A 24,677-nucleotide genomic window follows, 5' to 3' on the forward strand; every position below is an offset into this window, starting at 1 on the left:
ACACGAAAAGAAAGATAATTGTTTGCCTTCAATAATAACAAGTAGAGACATTATCTATAAAAGACATTCTCAGATTAGACATAAGATACAACAAAACAACATAACACTTGCTTGTAAAATAACATCAACATAACTTTCTATCACCTTTGTGGACAATATAACTGCAACAAAACATCTTAACCTTGTAACTAATCTTATTCATGCATATGTTACTATAGCATTACATGTAAATACTTGACATCAAGTGATGTTACAACAACATATTTATCATGACTCTAAAAATGATAGCATACTTAACCAGATGCTCCGCAGGGCGTAGCTTTATACGACCGCAGAGGTTGAACCCTGAACGGTTGGGGCAAGTATGGTCACAACATTCAAGCTGGATTCAGCTCTAAATTTGGATTGTGATTAAATAGTTGACACAGCATAGGTTTCTGACACAGAATGAATGTGTTCTAATGAACTTAAAATTTTTGTTTTCTCTTAGAGCAATTCACTATGCTGTTGAATATTAATCCTCTCAAAAAAAAAATTATGTCAAAATTTTTCATTTCAAATGAGAAAATTTAACCCAATTTTTTTAATCACATCCCCCTTTCCCTTATTCCAAATTAATCTCAATTAAATTTCTAATGGAGTTTGCAACAATAACTACTCATTTAAATACATCATAAAATATTAAGATGTAAAAAAACTGCTTGTTATCACTGAATGGTAAAGATTATTTTAATTTATCAGTTGGTAGTAAAAAGTGAATATACATTGTATATAACAAAGATTTGAGTTGATTCTGGACAAAGAAAGATAACTCCAATTAAAAAATAATATTGCTATTTCACAATATTGGGCAATTAGATATTTCTTGCTTACTATTCTGGACAAAGAAAGATAACTCTAATTAAAAAAAAATATTGCTATTTCACAATATTGTGCAATTAGATATTTCTTGCCATTGTGCAATACTGTGCAATTGAAAAGACTTGCTATTGCACAATACTTAATATAATATTTTAGATCCTAATTTGGACCAACTTGAAAACTGGGCCCATAATCAAAAATCTAAGTACATGTTTGGATTCAGCATATCAAAGAACCCCAAGATTTCAATTTTTGTTAAAATCAAACTAAGTTTAATTTTGGACCCTTTGGACTTTAATGCAGACCAATTTGAAAACAGGACCAAAAATGAAGAATCTACATACACAGTTAGATTTGGCATATCAAAGAACCCCATTTATTCAATTTTTAATGAAATCAAACAATGTTTAATTTTGGACCCCAATTTGGACCAACTTGAAAACTGGGCCAATAATCAAGAATCTAAATACATTTATTGATTCAGCATATCAAAGAACCCAACCGATTAATTTTTTGTCAAAATCAAACTAAGTTTAATTTTGGACCCTTTGGACCTTAATGTAGACCAATTTGAAAATGGGACCAAAAATTAAGAATCTACATACACAGTTAGATTCCACATATCAAAGAACCCCAATTATTCAATTCTTGATGAAATCAAACAAAGTTTAATTTTGGACCCTTTGGGCCCCTTTTTCCTAAACTGTTAGGACCAAAACTCCCAAAATCAATACCAACCTTCGTTTTGTGGTCATAAACATTGTGTTTAAATTTCATTGATTTCTATTAACTTAAACTAAAGTTATTGTGCGAAAACCAAGAATAATGCTTATTTGGGCCCTTTTTTGGCCCCTAATTCCTAAACTGTTGAAACCAAAACTCCCATAATCAATCCCAACCTTTCTTTTGTGGTCATAAACCTTGTGTCAAAATTTCATAGATTTCTATTAACTTAAACTAAAGTTATAGTGCGAAAACCAAGAAAATGCTTATTTGGGCCCTTTTTGGCCCCTAATTCCTAAAATGTTGGGACCAAAACTCCCAAAATCAATACCAACCTTCCTTTTGTGGTCATAAACCTTGTGTTAAAATTTCATAGATTTCTATTCACTTTTACTTAAGTTAGAGTGCGAAAACTAAAAGTATTCGGACGACGACGACGCCAACGTGATAGCAATATACGACGAAAATTTTTTCAAAATTTGCGGTCGTATAAAAACTACTATTAAAGAACTGTCATATATTCTGAGAATATCTTGTTTTAGAAAATATTCTAGTTAAAGGTGTGCTTGGCTATTTAGTTTTAAAAGTCAGATTTTGAAATTAAAGTATCTTCTTAAATCTGAAGGAAAGAATAAGATAAGCCTTTGTACTTTAATATTCTATCTACAAATCATCAAACAACTTTTTTCTGTTGGCTGTCTGTTTGGCTAAGCTATGCATGATGTAGGATCAAGTCTGATTATGGACAGCATCGATCATATCCAAACTTAAGTTGACTGTTATACAATTGACAGGTTTGGTATAATTCAACTGACCTCTAAAGGTTGCCAGTATATATCATGATATATGGTCCCAATGGTCCCTTTACTGCCATGAAAAGAAATATCATTTCAAAAATTGCCAGTATATATGGTCCCTTGAAATAACTGAAGATATGATTAAAATGTTGCCAGTGTATATGGTTCAATGAAAAGAGATATTATCTCAAAAGTTGCAAGTAAATATAAGGTCCAATGAAAAGAGATATCATTTCAAAAGTTGCCAGTATATTTTGTCCTATAAAAAAAAAGATATTACTGCAAATATCTATATGTATAGATATATATTGCTATTTTTCAAGAACTCTCATATACTTTTCAATACATGTAGTTTATTTTGTAAAAGAGAAATTGTGTAATTAAATACAGCAGATGATGACAAGTTACATTGGAAATTAAGAGCTTAACAAAAAACATGGCAGTACAGTGGTACTTATAATCATTTACAATCTTCAACACTCCATGACATGTTGTGATAAATAAATGTCTAAAGGATTGTTTTTTCTCTCTAGTGGGTTTGACATTGAATGATGCCTTAATCATCTTCACTATTGTAATGTTGGAAGAGTTGCTGAGTTCTACAATTTGTCTGTAGTTCCACTTAAAATGCTAACAGTGAGATGTACATGGCAGCTGACTGATCATCAAAGCTACATTTACATGCATTTTTGCGCCTGTCCCAAGTCAGGAGCCTCTGGCCTTTGTTAGTCTTGTATTATTTAAATTTTAGTTTCTTGTGTACAATTTGGAAATTAGTATGGCGTTCATTATCACTGAACTAGTATATATATGTTTAGGGGCCAGCTGAAGAACGCCTCCGGGTGCGGGAATTTCTCGCTACATTGAAGACCTGTTGGTGACCTTCTGCTGTTGTTGTTTTTTTTTTTTATTTTTTTTTTTTTTTTATTTTTTTTTTTTTTTATTTTGGTCGGGTTGTTGTCTCTTTGACACATTCCCCATTTCCATTCTCAATTTTATTTTTTAACACGTTTTTTCCTCATACCATTGAAAAATGAGAGCTAAAAATGTTAACTGGCTTGGACATTAATGGAATGGCATTGATCTAGAAAGTCATATACAATTGTATGCTGCAGTGACATGCATGCAAATTCAAACCCAAATGCAAATATCAATGAAATAAAAATTAGGTAGTTCTTGTATAACGTAACACTCATTTTTGCTTAAGCAATACTAATCATAATAAAACAATACTTAAGCCTTTCTTCTTATTTCCTTAATAAAAACAAACCATATGAGTGTTAAATTAGTGAAAAATTAATGACTTGCTCTCTCAAAGGTAGTAATTCTTATAATCTTAAATACATTAAACACTATTTTCCTAAAGGAGAAATTAATTTAGAATAGAAAATTGACCCAATGTATCAATCACAACAAGAACCAACTGAAGTAACCTGACATTTCTTAATACAATTTCCCACAAGACTTTCAACAACAGCATCAATAAAATGTGCATAACAATCCATTTAAGGTAGTAGCTATTAACACATAAACTGTATGATCAAATGATTGGAAGAGGATTTAAGTACTGTAGTGATCTGGATAATGACTATTAAGGTTATGTTGAGCTCCAAGGATATAAAGATTTATGAGATTAGAGAGTCTTTGACGTCATGTAATTATTTAACAAAATGAAGTAAACATAAGGTGGCATTCAATAAACACATCCCTTCTACTGCAAAAGACAAGTTAAAATTAATTCATAATTTCATTAAAAGATAAAAGATTATTCCAAACTAGCTTTTTTTCACAAGATTTAACTGCCACTGTACAATTTACTGAGACAAATTACTCCATAATTCCTTCATATATTCTGGTTGCACTCCATGTACAGAACATTTCTGACATATTGATTTTAAAACTGGTTAAACTGGTTCAGTAGCTATTGTTTACAAGAGGATGATTTTTAAGCAGACATACAGGTTTGATTAAAAACGAAAGTTTTACAGAACAATTTCTACCATTTGTTTCATTAGTTCAAGTTACATGTAATTCTCACAGGAAAAAAAACTGTCTTATTTAGTCGTTTTAATGTTTTAAATCATTTACCTTTAACAGATATGATAAGTATGATTGATTTGTGCTTAATGCCACTTGCAGTATATGCTATATCAATTATTCGAGGCAGCCAGCTTTAATTTGTTAAAGAAACCAGAGAACTTTAAGAGAACTACCAACTTTTTAATTGGAAGCAAAACAGACAACCTTATTCAATTAAGATCAGAGGCCAATGCACCTGCCACATGGGGGTTCAAACTCACCGCCTCAGTCAGTGTTGACAGGCTAGTAATTACTGTAGATGAACTGGTAAGACAACTAGGCCACCAGGGTATGGTGATGATTTGAGTGAAATCACCACATTTAATTAACATGATTAAAGCAATCTTTCGATCTTTTGTTTCCGGTCATATCTACTGTATCTATATGGGAAATTCTTCCATGTGTAAACAACAAAAATAAGTGTTGGAAGGAAAGTTAATAGTAGATAATTGTATTGTACAGAGATATCTGTAAATCTTAATTACAAGTCTCTGGGGCTATCAATCAATAATATATAGCAACAGTTAGAGCTATAAATCCAACAATTACAGAACTGGCATTGTAAATTAACAGGGAAGAGGAACTAGATGGAAACCACAAATTCTGTTACAGTCGATTGCATTGAGAGTGTAGGCATTATTAAGGTAATATCTTTGGTTAGCTTGCTTGGTAGCTGAACCGTGAAGTCATTATTAGGTAAGGTACACTACCCTCCTTACAAAGTAGCCTAGTACTACAGACAGATACATTGGTTATCTGTAGGACAAGTCTTCTCTTAAAAGAGGGTAGTTTACCTAACCTAATAATGACTTCACAGTTTTGCTACCAAGCAAGCTAACCAAAGATATTACCTTTGTCACACACTTGATGCAATTGGCTGTAAGTGCAAGCACTCACTTCAGATAAATATTTTATTTGCGAGAGGCAATAATCACCTAAAACTATCAGTACTTTTTTTATATTCAAAGACTTAAATTACATAGTATAAGCAGGATAAAAACTGGTCCAACTCAACAGATTTTACTTTAAAATAAAAACCAGTTATGACCTGACTTGGAACTCTGTACTAGTCATTATACCTTGTATGGTATATCTGTATCAATATCAAAAAAAATATTCATTGCCAATCATACAGACATGACAGAGGGAGTAATATAAAGACTAAATCAAAGTTTTCAGCTGGAGAAATAATTTATAGTTTATTCATATTGTAATAGATAACAGAAACTGTAATCATTTTTTTAGCAATAGAAATGTGAGTTATGTATAGCTATTATCTGGAAATTATTTTCATTTATTTGTAATCAACATTTTATTCCAGTCATATATGGAAATCTAATAATGCGGTAATAGCATCTTTTATCAAACACTCTTACCTTTAAGCTTGGAAAATATATAACACATTTACATGGCATAAGGAGAAAAATCGATTTTTAACAATCAGAATTGTTACAAAGAGTTTGTTTAGAATAAAGTTTTATCATGTCTATTTCAGTACATGTATATGTAATATGTATTTTTTATTCATGCAATTATGATGCCTTTTTTTTAAAATAGAACATGCCCGGTAATCTATCAAGTTGACAATAACAAAAGCTCCCTACCTACTAGTAATTGATAATCTGGCAGTATTGAATTTTTACAAATAAAAAACATATATATATATAACTGTCTTGATTACAGAGCAGTATGCCATATTACACAACACATCTTTCACTCCCTTCTTAGCCTGTTGATACGAATTAAGATTGACAAATATAGCTTACTATGCTGTATGTTTTGCTCATAATTGAAGGTTGTATGGTGACCAATAGTTGTTAATTTCTACATTGTTTTGGTCTCAGGTTAAAAGCTATCTCATTGGCAATCATGACAAAATATTCAAAGTTTTATAAAAAAATAATTTAACTCGACCTTTGAAAAAAACCACCAATAATACCAACCTTGTACTCCTAATACATTCCACCTTGCTACTTTATCACTACATGACATTGTCAACAGTCTTTCTCCCTGTAAAATTCCATCCCAAGTCTGTGTGACACCTGACGGCTTCACTGGAATGGTGCCCTCCCCTGATTCTATTTTAGTCCTCAACTGACCTCTCGCCTTTCTATTTGGATGAGGATCTTCCTCTCCTGTTTTGGCCTCATGTGGTGAAAAAATTCTAGAATCACCGCAAGGTGCTGTGCTAATGTATAAATGAAATTTTATTCCTTCTTTAAGTCTGAACCCTCCATTCTCTCGTTTGTCAAACACAGATGTCTCCAAATTACCTTGAATTGGTGATAAATATTTTGCTAATTCAAAGTATAAAAAGTTTAACAAAGAACGTCTTGCTAGAATTTCAGCATGGCAATCATTCACCGATTGTCCCTTTTCACTTATGAATTCACCATTTATACATTTTGTCCCTGTGGTGACACATATGACTTGTGTTGAATTCGGATCACCATCCCTCGTCATGACAACACCAGCTAGTACTTTGCGTTTAGCATACTGAGTGGTAAAACTATTTGTCAGATCACTGAATTTTAGCAATACAAGTTTTGATACAGTATTGGCTAGTTCATGTGATATTTCTGCTGAACCATCATCTCTTTGAACGGGCTGCATGTCTGAAATAAAATTAGATATTCTTATTAAGGATCATCTTAAATGTTTTGAATTTATAAATGTAAACTGATCAGAACAGTACACATGGTACAAGTAAAAGATAGCACTGCCAACTTATACTCCTTAAACTGCATATTTATTGAGAAAAAACATTCAGGTATGTTCGAAGAAAGAAAATAACATGTCCTGTTATTGATAATTTTAGCAACTGTGTAACTGTATCATTTCAAAATTGGATTTCTTCTCCTCATTACACTTTGAATTCCGTTTAATTGCAATTTTACTGGTATTTTTTTAAAAACATTTTCTAGTTGCTTTGGGGATGTTTTTAAAGCCAATTTAAAATTAAGAAACTTCATAGTTATATAACCTTTTTCTTAAAAATTACTGCACTGTGTTAAATATTATTGCAATTTCTCTATTCCTTACTGTATAGTACTGTAGAATACCTTTATTCATGTTATTCATATAATTTTTTTTTAAAGGTCATATCTGTATTATCTTACTTGACTCGTGAAGATGAAAATGAGAATAGTGGGGAATATGTAGAGACAACAAACTGACCAATGAGCAGATAATAGCTAAAGCTTTCATTAAGTGCTCACCACTTTATATGTGAAAAACCCCCAATATGACCATCTTGATGCATGTAATTATTACATAATTTATACCTGGTGCTTGACAAGTGTCAATTTTATAAATTTTAAATAGAGCTGCAGCAGCTGCTCGTGCTTTAGCTATCCTCTTGTTTCGTGCAGTTCCTTCAAAAACTTCCTTGTCAACTTCCACTTTCATTGTAAACATTTTAGAATGACTTTCACCATGTTCATTTACAAACTCATACTTAAGTCCTGGTCGTAATTCATTCAATATCATGACAGGGTTTTTACCATCAGGGTTAATTGGAACTGTTGATTTTTTAGTGATGGCATTGAGAGCTCCATTTGTACTCACAGGAACTGTTGCTACAGGTGTGCCATTTTGATTATTTGCTTGTTCAAAGTTATTAAAGAATACTGTATCTTGTGGGTCAATAGATACATCCGATGTGAAGTCAGTGCCCTGAATTTGTGGTCCTAACACTTTATGGGCATCAAATGCATTGGGAAATTGCACAAATGATTTCAAAGCTTTTTCTGCAGCTATCAATTTTGCTGCTTTCTTAGTTGTACTAGCTCCTTCATAAGCCATTCCATTAACTTCTACAGACATAGTAAATATAGGTGCATGAACAAGTCCAGTTTGAGACACAAATTTGAATTCAAGTCCAGGTTTCAGTTCATTGAGTTGCATAAGGGCATTTTTTGGAGGTGCAGGGCCATTTGCTTTTCGTTTTTTCTTGCCAACAGGGGATACAACTGCCCCATCAGAATGGGTACGTTTTCCTAACATTGTGCTCTGTTTTTCAGTGTCCTCTTCTCCTATTTCTTCTTCTTCCTTTACTTCTTCTATATCTTCTTCTTTTTTTACTTCTTCTTTTGTTTCTACTTCAGTCTCTTTACAAACATCTATAAAATATAGAAGAATAACAATTACTATTACTGATTTTAATTTAATTATTCGCTTTATCACTGAAATTATCATTTAACATTATTCAATTTATAGTAAACTTCATAATCAGTGTAAAATTGTCATGCATATTTAGCCGGATACTTTAACTGCCGTGGAAAATCTGGGTAATTTGGATAGGGTACAATTTATACCTCTTATCACAGACCACTACAGACCTCTTAAGAGTTGCTAAAGGTTTCTTTAACATTCATAGAACATGAAACTCCTACATTGGGCTTCCTCAACCTTTCTTTAAATGAGTCTGCATATTCAACACTATGGATTCAACATAAATAGGTTTGATTTTATAAAACAGCAGAATTATTGAAACCACAACATGCCAAAATTCTTGACTTTACGTCAGGGGGGGGGGGGGGGGGGGGGGGGGAGATAATTTGTAGTTTCTTGATAATTAGTGACATCACAACAAAATTTTATTTAAGAAAAAATCCATTGTTCTTCATGATATTCATTTTAAGGTGTTATTAATTCCCTTTTGACAATGTGATGTACAGAATAGTTTGCCATTTTTCCCCTCAAACTAATTAGCTTCAAGCACAATAGCTACATATATATATAGACTGGCAAAGACTTCAATCAAAAGTGTCTAACTTCCATGAAAGTACAGAAATTCTACAAGAATGGCCATCAGTATGATCAGGAAAGAAAATCTCCTTCTCTTAAATCAGACAGATTAAATCAGACAGATCATACTCCTCATGTTATACTTGAATCAATTTTATAACTAATGAAATTCATATATCAATTTTCTACACCTCTCAGTGATTTTCCTTCATTAATTATTGATAATCTCAGAAAGTTTTATATATTGATCACTGTGAGGGAAGGTTTTTTATTTCTCTTAGAGTTGTATGGTATGGTTTTAAGTAGATAACAAAAATTAAATTAGTATGATTATCTTTGTATTATGATCATGTAGAAAGAAATCTATCAGCATGGCCTAGTTAATAAATTCATCTAAACTGAGTGAGTTAGGGCATTCATACTGTTTGCAAAATAGATGTTAATCATTTGTTACAAGTATTGCACCAGTAGTAAATATCTTCATTCATATCTGTGCTAAAGCTTTTTGTTATTTTTTTAATTGTTACTTAAAATTATTTCTGTAAGTACCATAGAAATAAGAGCTCTATTCTCCCCTATTTCTTCCAAAATCTAATCCTTTCAGTTTATGCAGTTGGGCTTTTCTTCCATATAATTGTTACACACACATGGATCATAACTCAAAATAAGTTGTACAGAATATCATGTAAATAATCAAGAAAGTTCAATGAAGATTATCTCAAAATTTAAATATATTGACAAAATATACATGTATAAGTTGAGGAAAATCTTTAAATAATGCTTTTCAAGGATTTGTACTGAAGACTATAGAAGGTGTTCTTTTTTTCTAAGATTAAATCAAAAAAGTACAGTGTCGTTAGATTATTTTGTTGAAAATAACATAGTTCTAAAGTCTGTTAATTTTGATAAAATTCCTCAATCAATTTTATATATAAAGATGTATAAATTCATTAAGTGTAAAATCTTTCAATAAGTTTCAAGGATCTACATGTCTAGGTGAAAAACTGTAGGAGTTGATTGTAAAAAGAGGTATCTACTTATCCCCACTCAACTCTACATCAACACACTATTTTAAAATGGTTTTGCACTTGGTGCAACCAAGCTAATAATAAGCTTGTGACATACATAAATATTTATATATATGCTTTCTTATATGATTTAAGAAAAACAAACTTAGCATAGTGATTTTTTTTTATATTATCATTACCTTGATCTTATAAACATATATATTATTTATATTAAGATCCGTTTTGTTACATCTTGTGATCAATTTTATTTGGCAATCACCAATGGCAGTCAGCAGGGTTAAAGAACATCAGTTGTTCGACCTGTTAGTAAAATGCGTTTTGTTTAAATATACCTTTTTGGTCTTTTGGAAAATGTTGTTTGTGCTGTTTTTAGACCCTTCTACAACGAAATTTGTTTTACATGCACACATATAAAAATTGCGGTTTTTATCCAATGCAATCATAGGTTTGAACATAGTTTTTAATTTAGACACGTTTATACACATGTATATGCTACTAGTATGAAATAAAAAAACAAATTCAGTATAAAATCCTTCCCAAAACAATGTGTTTTAATTAAACAAATCCATGATCTTACCTTTAATAATAAGATATTGATATGAGTTTCCTGTATAACACAGTGCAGTACTAATGAAAACTTATCAGTAAGTCAGATGAAAAAAAATAATCAATAGGAACGACACAAAACGTCCTAGCCCCTTCAAGAATTCCTAAAGAACATTTCTCAGGAGAGTAAATTGATTAGGTTACCCCCTTTATAATCTGACAGTTCTGATAGATTAAGAATTAGTTGGAGATTATATACAAAGGGTTTAAGGTAGTGTAACTTTAAATAAATATATTCTGGATTAGGAAAATAAATAGTCTGTTTCTCAGTAAAGCAGGTGGTAGCATGATTATTAACTGTTTAAAGTGCATGGGCTATTTGCAGTATATCATTTGTATAAAATGTGTTGCTACCTGCTGAAATTTGTAATTTATCAAGTTTGATCAACTGTAATTTCAAATTTGATCAAGACTACTTTTTCCACTAGTCTTCATATCATGTTCATATGAAACTTTTTTGTGAGAAGATTTATGTATACATGGCTCACAAATTCAATGTATTGTGTGCATTTATAATTTAATTAATTGTAATTCTTATCTATGCTGTACTATAGGTCTTACGAAAATGGAGTCAGAATATCATATACATAAAAACAAGATGCTCCCAAGAGACAGCATCGCTGGGCTGGGGTAAACAAATATGCCATTTTGATATTTATTTCAATATTTTCTTTCAAGCAAGTAATAAGTAATAACAAACTTACAAGGACAGTAACTCCTACTTTTATTGACTTATTTTTCATTATGATTGCCAATTAATTAGACAGATATCCAACAAACAACAAAGGATGAGAATGCAAACAGCTTAGTTTATGCCTTTAACAATGAGCAAAAACAATACTGCAACAGAAGCTGTAACTGGCCCATTGTGAAAATTGTGAAACTATTCAAAAAGCAAGAACAACAACAGTGAATGCAAACAAATGGGACAGACAGCAACCATCAACAACAACAAAAAACAAAAAGGTTGTTGGCTTGGAACAGATACAAATAGAATGTATTGTATATGAGAACATATTTGCCAAAACAAAATTGCTAAACTTAATTCCTCAATTTATATTTTTGGGGGAAACCGTTTAATTTGGTAGACAAGGGTCCTCTCGCTCCACTCAGCATTGCCACAGAATCAATGCACAATATTTGATCTATGGCTATGATGTCTGACTGAATATTAGATAACTGGAGTTTGAAATCAGTCATCTTACGTTTTTACTATTGCAAAGTCCAGTTTAATTGGTTTTTAATTGATTATGTTTTGAGATCAAATTTAATACTTATGATATATAGAAATAATATACACTGTACGAAGTATGATAATTTCATAGACAAATATTCCAAGCAAAGTTTATACACTGGTAATTCTGTTGTAGAAGTACAGGAAATTCTTTATGTAGACATTTGATTTATGTTAAATATTTTCAAGCAAATTAATAATAGTTTCACTTTCATGTATTAAAAATTCAAACTAAAGTCTAGAATACTCTTAAAATCAGTGAAACATTCCGTTCCACAATATTGATTGCTTCTTTAAACATCGTAAAATCAATTTACTGCATTAATCACTACACAGTTTTTCTACATTTTTTTTAATTACACAAATTTTATGCTTCCTCCATTCCATGATTGAAGTTAATAGTTTAAAAGCCAAAGAAGGCTTGAATAATTGTTTTACTTTATGCAATAAATGCTGAAAGAAGACAAACTTTTTCTCGCAAGCAATTAATTGGACATTGATTTATACCCTAAAAAATCAAACAAAAAACATCATGATATTATAACAGGCATTTGTTTTCCTCCCAAGAACCACAACATTTAGACCTTATCAAATTATCTCAAGAAATGACCATGAAAACAAAACCCAGAGTATTTACACCATAAATATGTAACACTCCCAAACGTATCCTTCCCCCCAATCGTGTCCGAGTCTCCCAAACGTGTCTTTTCTCCCTAAACGTGTCCGAAATGTACAATATTTCCCAAACGTGTCCAATTTCATAACCCCCAAACGTGTCCGATAAATGTTATTCGCCAAAACGTGTCCAATATTTAACGCCAAAACGTTACACGTCTTTGAGCGCGTTGACATGTATCTCTTGAATAATATAGCTGATAACGTTTACGGCAATTCTATGATGGGAGACACATGTGATGAAGTTGTCATTTATCAAATTAAGTTAGTTCGATGTAGGTTTTTAATGATTAAAATAATTGCAAAATTAATCTGTTATTATTAAGTAACTTTGACTGCAGTTGTTTATTGTCCAGTTGCAAGTATTTCATATTCATTTAGAGCGAACATACACATATATATTAACACACTTTGTTAATTATTTTGTACTTATTAACTCCGATGATGCCTTTTATATTTATCCGAATATTGCATGGCATGCTTTTAACAGTATTTTTTTTAACTTTTGTCAATAGTTTGTGTGTATTTCAATAGCCCATCAAATTATAAACTTGTTATCCGGGTTTTAAATAAATTTTAAGTTTCCACCATCACTAAGGACACACGATAAGAAACATAACGTCCAGTGTCAAATATTTCATAGTACTAAAAGACAGCTGAGTGACCATACATTGTATGTGTTCATAGACCACCGCAATTTGCGCGTCCCAAGTCAGGAGCCTCTGGCCTGTGTTAGTATTGTATGATTTTTAGTTTTAGTTTCCTGTATATAATTCGTAGTATGGTATTACGTCCATTATCCCTGTACTAGTAAACATATTTTTTAAGGGGCCAGCTGAAGGACACCTACGGGTGTGGGAGTTTCTCGCTACATTGAAGACCCATTGGTGGCCTTCGGCTGTTGTCTGCTCTATGCTTTGAAACATTCCCTATTTCCTTTCTCAATTTTATAGAAAAGATCATGAGTGAGCGTGGACAGAATATTGTGTTCAAAACAGTATTGTTGTCAACACAGTACTTACAAAATAGAAAACATTTTATATATATGTAACATGTATTAGGCAAACTGTGAAAATGTAAAAGTTATACAAATGCTTAAACCAATTTTTTGTTAATGAATGTTTTCGTTGAGGAATCAAAGGAAAACAAATTTATCCAAATTTAGTGTAAAACTAAATATTTGACATATATCAGTAAGGATTTCATTGAAGAAAAAACGATTTACTAGATGAATCTAATACCTACATCTCCTTGGAACCTAATAAAGTGATAAAAAGTGATTTTGAATAAATATGATCCTTATAAATTGCCTTGATTATTTTTTGACATTATTGATGAGTTTTTAACAATTTAGTTCAATAGCTCTTATACCAAGTTTCAAATTGTGAAAAATTTCTTGCATTCTAATTTGTGAGAGATTTTTTGCTATAACTGGCCAATAATTACGAAAACACCAATACAAGAAATGGACAAAACTATGTACCTTATCTCTCAATGATGGTGAATAACTGCATAAAAATAATCTTACCGGGTAAATGGTATGCTATTAAGAAAATCAAAAAAGGCTTTAGGTCTACTTTTACCTTTATTTTAATACAGCTCAGAACCAAAATGGAAATTATGTTTAGTTTGTTCTTCTGTGCATTGCTGATGTATGATGGTCTAATCTCCAATTATACAACATCTCCTTACTTTCATATTTATCTTAATAACTTTTTAATTTGTAGAACTGTAGGTTGATGGCAGATCTTTGATGGTTTCTGTTAAGTGACTTAAGTTTATTGACAATTTTTTTTAAACAAGGGATGATTAAGACATGAGAACCTGTCTATTGAGGGGGGATAGGACCTTTATCTGGACTCCGGGATCGGGTGTTTTTAAGCTCGGGATTTTGAGATTGACCCTTTCGGGATCCGGGAATTCTTGTTTTCGAAATTCGGGACGTCAGGATTTACTTTATTTAAATTCGGGACCTCTGGATTTCGTGTTTTTAAACCCGGGATTTTGGGATCAGGACCCCTCCTATCCCCCCTCTCTATTGTCTAGAACTATATGATGCCCTCTAGATGTCTTTGGGTAAGTTATGTTGCTGGAATGTCTTCTCATAGAGTTAAACCCCCACAGCTTCTGTTATTCATGTAACTTGTAAGGTTGACAGTATTCATATGGCACTAGATCACTCTAATTTACAAGATTGGGAAAACTGCCAAACAATTTTTAATCAAGTTTTTTGCAGTTACACAATGAGAGACAATATATCAGACCTGCTGTAAACTTTGTAAAACATTATCAACATGTGTGGGATATTCCTTACAGCCTTTTCATAGTAATTCCATAGCTGATAATCATGTAAAGGAAAGCAATTAATCAGAAGAAACCAGTGATGGATTTAATTAAGTAAAACTTTTTTTCAAGTCATATCCCTTAGAGATATTTTTTCCATTTCATGCCATATGACTTTTATATGTGTATAAGGTTTCTTATCTTATACAAGTGTTTAGTTGAGGAGGAAAAAAATCCAATTGTTCAAAAATGTCCATCAACAAGACCAGTAATTCCAATGATTTACAGAATACTAATATTATATTGAGCCTTTTACAACTTCATTAAATATTGAATACCTTGAAGTTTTGAAATACAACAAATGATCATTATTGACAAACATATGGCCTGTATACTGTGTAACAATGAATGTAGTCTTGTTTAACCATTGCAATTGTCATCACTTATCTGTTTTCAGTCTGGAGAAAATGTTGATGAAAATTGTTTCATCAATAGTCTAGGACTGAAGTCAATGCACTCTACAAGGTGATTTAATAAAATGAGGCTTCTAAATACATTAATTTCCTTTGTATGCAGGTATTTTTCATCATTTGTTTGAGAAAATAATTCAAGATCTAAAAGTGGTAATACACTATGTTCAATAGACAATTTTTAAAAGTTAAAACCAAGAGAACTGAAAATAAATGCATTTCATAATTGATTTATTTTCAATGTGTTTTATTCTCATCTATAAAGTGATCTGATCTTTTGGCATGTGTTTATGTGAAACTAAGATAATAATCTTTATTTTTTTTAGAAAATTTCCAGAAAAAAATCAAGAATTCAGAATATACGTAATGTTAAACAATGTCAGATGCAAGCCCAGTGTAGAACTCAATGCTTAATCTATCAGCCATCCATTATCAAGCAAAAAAATCCACAAATAACATGAATTATTGTTTTCTTTAGCACCAAAATATCTCCCTAAACATTTACTTTGCACCCCTGTAGTGTTTAATTATGCCTACTCTGATAAATCTAATCATGGTAGCTCGTTTTCAAACCATTACATGAAGTCAGTAATTTTGTTCTCCACATTTAATCAACACAAGCACTCAAACATCACAATATTATATTGAAACAGATATAAGTTGTATAAAAGAATCTTACAAACATCAAAAGATGTATCTTTCACCACTTTAGAATACTTCATTGCTCATCCAAAGATAATAATCAAATTTTCAGATAGCAAACATTAGCAGTTAACTTCCTACTTCAATTTTTTTTAACTATTAAATGATGTTTATATGATATTGCAGTAAGTGTAAAATAAATAGATTTATTTGTAAGAACGGAAAAAAAATCCAAAACATCCCACAAAAAGGAAAAAAAAAACACTTTTAAGAATCGTAATTGTTCTTATGTATAATGGCTCTTATTCAACACTGACCATTTGACCCTTGACTTGTTTCAATGGCGATTGGTGTTTACCTCTGGTGGCAAATATTATATGCATTTCAGCATATTAAGAACTATAACAGTAGTATGAGTTTATTTCATCATAGTTTAGATAATATGCCTTTAGCCACATTAGAACCCTAATATATAAGAGCAGCAGATCAAATCATTGCCCTTGCCCTGCACTGGAGGGGACTATGCTAACAGGAAACCACCATGGTTTCAGACCACAAACTTGGATGGAAGTGAGCCTCAGAGAGTCAAGAAGACTGATAGACAAAACATGAAAATGAAAATTAATGCTCACTAATAAAGAGGGAATAATACATAAATATATCACAGAAATACATAACATACAATGTTGTTTTCTTAGAAACATGTTCACTGTGTCAATATTTCACAGTAGTTATGACCTTCAGAAGAATGTGAAGCAAATGTTATATTTTAGTTGATGTATTGTTTGTCTATATGTATCTTCATCCAGCTTCATCTTCATCAATACATGTCAGATAGAAGGCACCTTTAGATCAAAAGCTTGATAATGAAGTCATTACTGTAGAAAATAAACATGCCATTAACACAACTATTTCAGTTCAAATCTGACTTCAAATTGCCCTATAGTTACATCAAACATATCAAATAGGAAATGTTTTACTTTCATTAATATTCTTTATAACAAAATGTACAGTAGTGATAAATATAATATTGAGATTTACAAAAAAAAGTTCAAAATTAAACCAGAGGCTTTAAAAAAAACATAAACAAAATACTGAACAATGACTAATTACAAATCACTTGGTTTATTCTGTTGCATTTAAGATAGTAGTCCCTATATTTTGCAACCTTCTTTATTTTTCTTGATACACTTTCCTAAAGAACTTTTGGAAATGTGCATATATTATTTGAAGTATGAAGCAATTGTCCATTTGCCAATTACCAATTTAATTCTGTTATGACACACTTTTAAAACAAATTACTTCCCTTTTTCAATCTTAGACTGGTTCCATACCGAACAAAATTGTCTTTTGCCAATGCAAAGTTTGATGAATTGAAAGTGATGTATAGGCGGTTTAACTAATATTTCATAGCTCTCCATTATAAATGAAAATTAATGTCCCTCATAAGGGAGACAACTGAAAGAGGGATCTTTAATTACAGGGTCAATTATGGGAATTGAAAAATAGCCTATTGGTTAGGGATTTTCATGAAGACAGGTAGAAGAATGACGTACTGTAAACCAACCGATACACCAACAGATACTTTATTTAATGTTAAACCCTTTGTATTCCTTTGTATCCATTTCCATTGCATTGTGATTTTGTCATTATCAAATCGGTTTATTTGAAGAAGTTGAATAAGGAACGATCTAACTTTACATATTCACGACAATTTATATTTGCGTTATTTTTCTACTCGCAAAAGTGGCAAAAATAAGATTGTAGACAATGTGTGTCTTACTTTTAATTACTATTAATATCTGCGTTAAATCATCTAACATGATCACAGTTTTAAAATAAATCTGCATCTTCATTGATTTTTTATCATTTAAAGGTAAAAAATGTACTTTACTTCAGTATCTAAATATAAAGTTTGATTTGATTCTTCGATTCTACCTTTAAAACAGTCAATAAGATTAAGTAAAACTGATTGGCAATCAATAGTTACTCTTCTAAATCATCTACTTATTGACAAAAGTTTGAAACTTTACAGACAATATTTCAATACCAGTCAACACAACTGTCACTTGAATGAATAAATCACCATCAAAAGCAAACTTAATTGACCGATGAAGAATCATAGGTCAATAGGAGCTAGCAAATGGAATTATAACAGAAATCGAAGGTCCAAAATCAGTGGCAAATAAAGTATAATGCTGATCATATCCTGGCTTACTGCGTACACTTTATAATTAGAATAGTTGGGGGTTCAAACAGTAGGACCAAGTATCTTATGTGCCACTCACTCAAAGAGATGTGTACCAATTCAATATATTCAAATAATTTATTTATTTTTCATTTATAAAACAGAATGTGTCCTTTGTACACTGATGCCCCAATAGCACTATCATTTTACCTCTTCAGGTGGACCATGAAATTGGAGTCAAAACTCTAATTTGACATTAAAATTAGAAAGAACACATCATAGGTACATGTGTACTAAGTTTCAAGTTGATTAGACTTAAACTTCATCAAAAACTACCTTGACCAAAAACTTGAGCCTGAATCAGGCTCGATGGATTAACAGACCGAAATAAACAAAATGCCCCTAACACTTCTTGCTACAAGGTCAAACATCAAGAAATAAAGGGAAAATGCATTTTATTCATAATTTCATAAGCAAGACATTAGTGGTGTCTAAAAATGAAAGACTGTCATCTCTTTGAAGATCACCTTACTCTTTGATAATTTTCAAAGTATAATAAATTAATATTAAAGGAGCCTAGCTATAGCTGAACAATCAAATTAAGAATGGAAATGGGGTATGTGTCATAGACAACAACCCAACCAAAGAGTAAAAATAGCTGAAAGCCACCAATGGGTCTTCAACACAGCGAGAAAATCATGCACCTGAAGGATGCTTCAGCTGGCCAATAAACAAACATTTGTACTTGTTAAGTAATTTTTAAGAACTATTTTGTATCAGTAAGGAGCAAAATTGTCTGAATATATTATTATATTAAACCTGGCGCAGTTAATGTACACTTTTGAAAGACCTTAAATTGATATGACCATCTGTCACATATAGAACACAAAAGGAATATGTCCAAACATATGTTACTCACACGCCTTTATCAAGATGTAACATGGTAAATTAAAATACACAATATACTAAACCCGCTCAATTTAAATGTAACTTTACAAATGATTAGCAGGTATTCAAATTCATATACAAAGCTTTGTTGAACTTACTGAATGAAGCTTAAGAAAATCAATTGTTTTAAAGTAGCACATTCTGTCTGAGCATGTTCATTAAATCTTTTTTTCTCTCGTTTACTTCTGTAGTCTCACCCACTAATAAGACAGTATTCACAAGAGAACTTCATTTTTATTACATACAAAATTGCCAACATTGCAAATACTACATAACTCTTTTTTATTATTTTTTCCATGTCAAATACTGACTACTGTTTTTAGATAAAACTTAAGTTTTAGGATTTCATTTAAGCTTATGATTTATGTTCTTTTAAGAATTTTACATTTTAAGGTTACATCTCCGATGAATTCGTTCAAACCTAGCTTGAGTATAAAGTACAAATGATTAAGAATGTGAATTTGAAATTAAAGTTTATATAGTGACTTCTAAATAACATTTTAGTTTATAATATTTTACATTTACCAAACATTCCCTTATTATGTAATAATGTGAGAACAAATCTCTTAAATATATATAAGGATCTACAATAAAAGACCAAAAAAATAATCAAATTTGTGGTCTGCTTCCCCTTTTTACATAGATTTTTATGAATGTGAGAAACAGAGTATCTAATCTGATTTGAAAATGGACTTGTCATGACCGATGGATGGCTTCAATCAAACATTTCTGGTCAAATCATGGAAGCGTTCAAAAAGAAAAGAGGTTTCACACAAGAAATCATTTTAATCTGAAAAATTCATGAAAAATGTATGATGGAAAATAACACAATTAAGGAGTATGTATTAGCCATGCATGCATGACAAAGAGAGGTTAGTAAGTGCATACTGAAATGCGAGTAAAAGTAGCATAAATTGTATATATAGCCTATATAGTGATCATTATATACTTGAATTATCAACTTTTCCAGAATTCAAATAATTCCTTGTTTTTAAACTGTTTTCAAACACTGTCTAATTGTCAATGGTCAGATGAATGATACATACATATTAATGGCAGTTGCTACTACTGCTCCTTTGGTCAAGTAATGGTACAAATCAGCTAAAAAATTATCAATCAAGAAACAGTTTGAGAAGTTTGAGGTATGAAATGGTCATAATAACATAACAACTTGTCATATCAATATTTATTTCCTTCAGACAAAATATTTGGAGGTCATTAACTTCATAAAAATGCTGAGTAATCTATCGTAAAAATTTAAAATATAGCATTTCGATTAATTCGGAACCCTAGGCCTTGCAAGACAAGATTTGGTATTAAACAACAACACAATGTCCCTCCCCCTCTCCAAAAATCTACTCTTATTCTTAAATCAACTGAAAAATAGGACACTTACTGTATTTAGAATGCTCTCGTTGCCTGATACCTATATTTTATCAGACAACTGTTTCATCATAAATGTTATGCAATTAACAAACCATTTATACTTTTCCCCTAGTAATCTTTAATTATTATGCAACATATATCTAAGGTATATGTTTTTGATAAAGCTAGGTTATTTGTTGTTCTCTGCACTCTAAAATCAGCTAAAACATAAATACACTATACCACCTGGGTTATACATTAAAAGGTTATTTTAAAACTAAGAAACGCCTTTTTACTACTGTATATACACTATTACTTCTCTCAAATTAATATACAACTGATGACATTTTTTTGTAGTAGGTTGTATTGCTCAACATATAATTTTTTAAAGGTTTATAAAATAAAATAAATAATATATTAAATCAATTAAAGCAAAAAAACTAAATCAATTTTAGTAATGTTTTTTCAAAATGTGAAAAATTAAATAAATTGAATCTTCTCACCACATTGAATTATAAATCCATAATTAACAAAAATTAAGTGGGTATCATAAACACAACTTTTTCATCAGCACATCCCACAGCAGTTTATCCTATTATACTGACAAAAGGTACAGTAAAATACACAGCTGATATTGATCCAGCAGATGCAATCGTCCTCTTTAGAAATTTGAATGTCCTTGTTCATGCAGATACAACATGTGTTTGGGACTTAGTTTACATGTTAAGTACTAGTTCGGTGTTTAAAGTACAAGGTATTAAACAATTGGAAGAATGATAGATCCACTGAATGCCTGGTATTAAGTGTTTAAATTGTATCAGACCTATAATCTTTGACAAAAGAGAAGATTAAATGATCAACAACAAACAAAAGGTTTATCAAGTGTTCAATTTTATTACTGTTTGGATATAAACATTCCAGTGTATTATATGGCACAGACATGTATGCTCTGATTAGTTTATTTGGTTCCTTTTGAGGAGTTGAATAAAAATAACATTTCTTTATATGGAGGTTTCCCTATCAATATTTCCTTGATTTCTATGGATTCTACCTTCCATCAAGGATTTGTATAGTAAGTCTTACTACATGTATGTACTATACAAATCCTTGCTTCCATATTTTCAACTTTTAATAGTTTTAATTAGAAAACAAATCTAACAGAAAAAATAAAACACCAGAGTTGGTTACTTTATATGAAAACATCTTTTAAACCTCAGAGTAGAAAAAATAACTTTAAAAATCTTCATAAATTGTACAACCCACTTCCCATAAAAACAAATTATCAGTCTCATACTATCTAATGTTAAATTAGACATGATAACTGATCATAAGTTTATAAGAGAGATTTAGTTCATACAGACTATAGCTAGCACTAAAGTTAATTTATTCAGCTATGTCTCACATGTTCTCTATATGAATTTAAAACCCAGGGGTTGACTAGGGTATAGAAATACAGTTATACTTTTGTCTTAAAACCCTTGGTAAAATGAAGTGTATGTTGGAAGGTGAAGATTCTATAATTGTACAACTCTGTCCAGTCAGAATGGGGACGTTTTTTTTTTAACCCTTATACAGTTATTACTCCGCTCTGCATGTTAAAGAACACTTGTCATAACTCTCAGAATGGTCCAGAGGTGACTTATTGCAGGACAAATTTGTATCCCTGTCCAACATACTCCTCACTTTTTCAAGTTGCAGCTTGAATTCACTGCCCTTCAAACAGCACCTTGAAGAACCTATGAAAAGTATTACTAATAATTGGTAAAAGTCTCTTTTGTATTCAATCTTCATTCACAAGTCTGCAGAACATATGAAAATTAATCCTTTCAATCAGCTTTTCTATGATGTCCTTATATCATTTATTGTAAAGACATGGAAATAAACTATATTTGAACTCTGGTGAATAGCATTGTCTCATTGGCAATCATATCACATCTCCTTATTTCTATGCAGGTATTGTTGTAGTTATTGACTAATAACTGGTATAGCCATACAACATATAACAGGATGAAGGCAGATAAAGTCAGATTTTTGTAAAAAGTGATACTGACCTAAAGATTTGGAGGATCTTAATAATGGGTTAATAACAGTGGAAGAATACAGGGTGGTCTTACAAGAAAGGCTTATCACAGAATAGCACAGCAATCTGTAAACACGATTTTTCTCTATAAAGATGACCTATTTACAGGTATTACTTTACAGAGGTGACTTTATAGAGAGTTTGACTGTAAAAAATGATGGTACAAAATGTATTCATATTGATTGACTTAAGGGATTTTGCATTGGAAACATACACATTTATTCTGAAACCAGTATTTAGCATTAGAGATTAGGGTTATGCTCTATTCAAACATTTTATGATGGTATGATACTAAACCCCTAATGGGAAGTATTTGTGCTTGATTTTCCCCACCTCATTATTGCTCCTTTCCCACTAAATTAGAACACAATTTTATTTAGTACCCAGCTGAAGCACTCTTCCAGATGCAGGATTTTCTCCCTGTGTTTAAGACATCTTGGTGGCCTTGGGATGTTATCTGCTCCTTGTATTGGGCTGTTATGTCTTTGACACATTTCTCCATTTAAAATTGAGAATGGAAATGGGGAATGTGTCAAAGAGCAGCAACCCATCCATAAAGCAGACAAAGGCAGAAGGTCACCAACAGGTCTTCAATGCAGCAAGAAATTCCCACATCAGGAGGCGTCCTTCGGCTGGCCCCTAAACAAATATATCGCCATACTAAACTCCAAATTGTACACAAGAAACTAAAATTAAAAATAAATACAAGACTAACAAAGGCCAGAGGCTCCTGACTTAGGACAGGCTCAAAAATGTGGCAGGGTTAAACATGTTTATGAGATCTCAACAATCCCCCTATACATCTAGGCAATGCAGAAAAGTAAACGCATCTATATAGCAATTCTCCATTTTCAATTTAATCAAAATGACTTTTTGATAATTATAAACTTGCACTCTAGTTCCCACACATGTATACTGTAAATCATCTGAGTAGAACAAAATCATTACCATGATTACTAGGTAATTCTATTGTCAGGAAGGTAGGTATTTATGACCCTTTCTCATAATGATTATTGGTCTTCTCTGACATAATTATTGCTTCACTATGGTATCCAAGAGAGTCGCAATTACTGAACTCATGTCTTTCTTTGTCATAAAGGTTTCTTTTATAATTATGAATTATCAAATATGATCCATTCAATCAACTTGACGATAGGATTCACTTAGTGTATGTAGTGTGCAACCAATAAAAAAAAGCAACAGTAGACATGCACTCCGACAAGCAAGGTTACAAATTTGTGTGTAATAACTGAATCCTTTTTTCACTATGTATTATAGCAAAAAAAATTAAGCTAACTCCACCAGAGGCATATATACGTATATATACTAGTATGTCTCTGATTCCACCATATTATTCCCAAAATCACTGTATCATATAGGCATATCATTGAGGGACAGACTTACATATGGACAAGGGTACACTTAATGCCCCCTCTCCATTACAACAGGGGAAACAATCTCTACCAACCTACCCAACCCTACAACAGATGGGTAGGCATGTGGCAAGTAGTGGTGATAAAAAGATTCTTTAATCAAATGTTTCAAAAAGGAGTACCGGTAAATTGCAAAAATTAGGTATTGTTCCCTCTTTTTCCTCATCCTCCCTTTTTATACTCCAAATTCAGTTTAGACTAAAAACTCTAAAAACTTCTATTCACACCTTTTATATTTAAATTTCTATATCTAAACAATTAAAACTTTCCTAAGTTATTGAAGTATGATCATGTTATCAAACAGGTATATTATCTTTGAAACAGAAATGTAAATATGTTATGTAAAAGCATATCAATTATCAATGGTCTAGTCAAGAGTCCTTATTCATATTAACAGAATCAAAACTTGTCTATCATTAAAACCTCTATGGTACTTCTAGTTGTTTTTTGACTTTTTGAAGTTTGAATGCCTTCTAATCACATCTCAATTGCATCTTACAAAATGTTAAAATTCCA

The 24,677-nt window shown here is 31.3% G+C and overlaps 1 protein-coding gene across 4 annotated transcripts in view; it reads right to left on the bottom strand.

Moving 5' to 3' along the window:
* Positions 1-24,677, bottom strand: part of LOC134707279 (double-stranded RNA-specific editase 1-like) — a 36,340-nt gene that overhangs the window by 1,697 nt on the left and 9,966 nt on the right. For all 4 annotated transcript variants that reach the window (XM_063566917.1, XM_063566914.1, XM_063566916.1 and 1 more), the window contains 2 exons: positions 7,745-8,581; positions 6,404-7,075 (listed from right to left, as the gene is read on the bottom strand). In XM_063566917.1, coding sequence (XP_063422987.1) covers positions 6,404-7,075; positions 7,745-8,581 — 1,509 coding nt within the window. The remainder of the gene's footprint in view (positions 1-6,403; positions 7,076-7,744; positions 8,582-24,677) is intronic.

The sequence above is a fragment of the Mytilus trossulus genome, chromosome 2 (genome assembly GCF_036588685.1).
Source record: "Mytilus trossulus isolate FHL-02 chromosome 2, PNRI_Mtr1.1.1.hap1, whole genome shotgun sequence".
NCBI classification, from domain to species: domain Eukaryota; kingdom Metazoa; phylum Mollusca; class Bivalvia; order Mytilida; family Mytilidae; genus Mytilus; species Mytilus trossulus.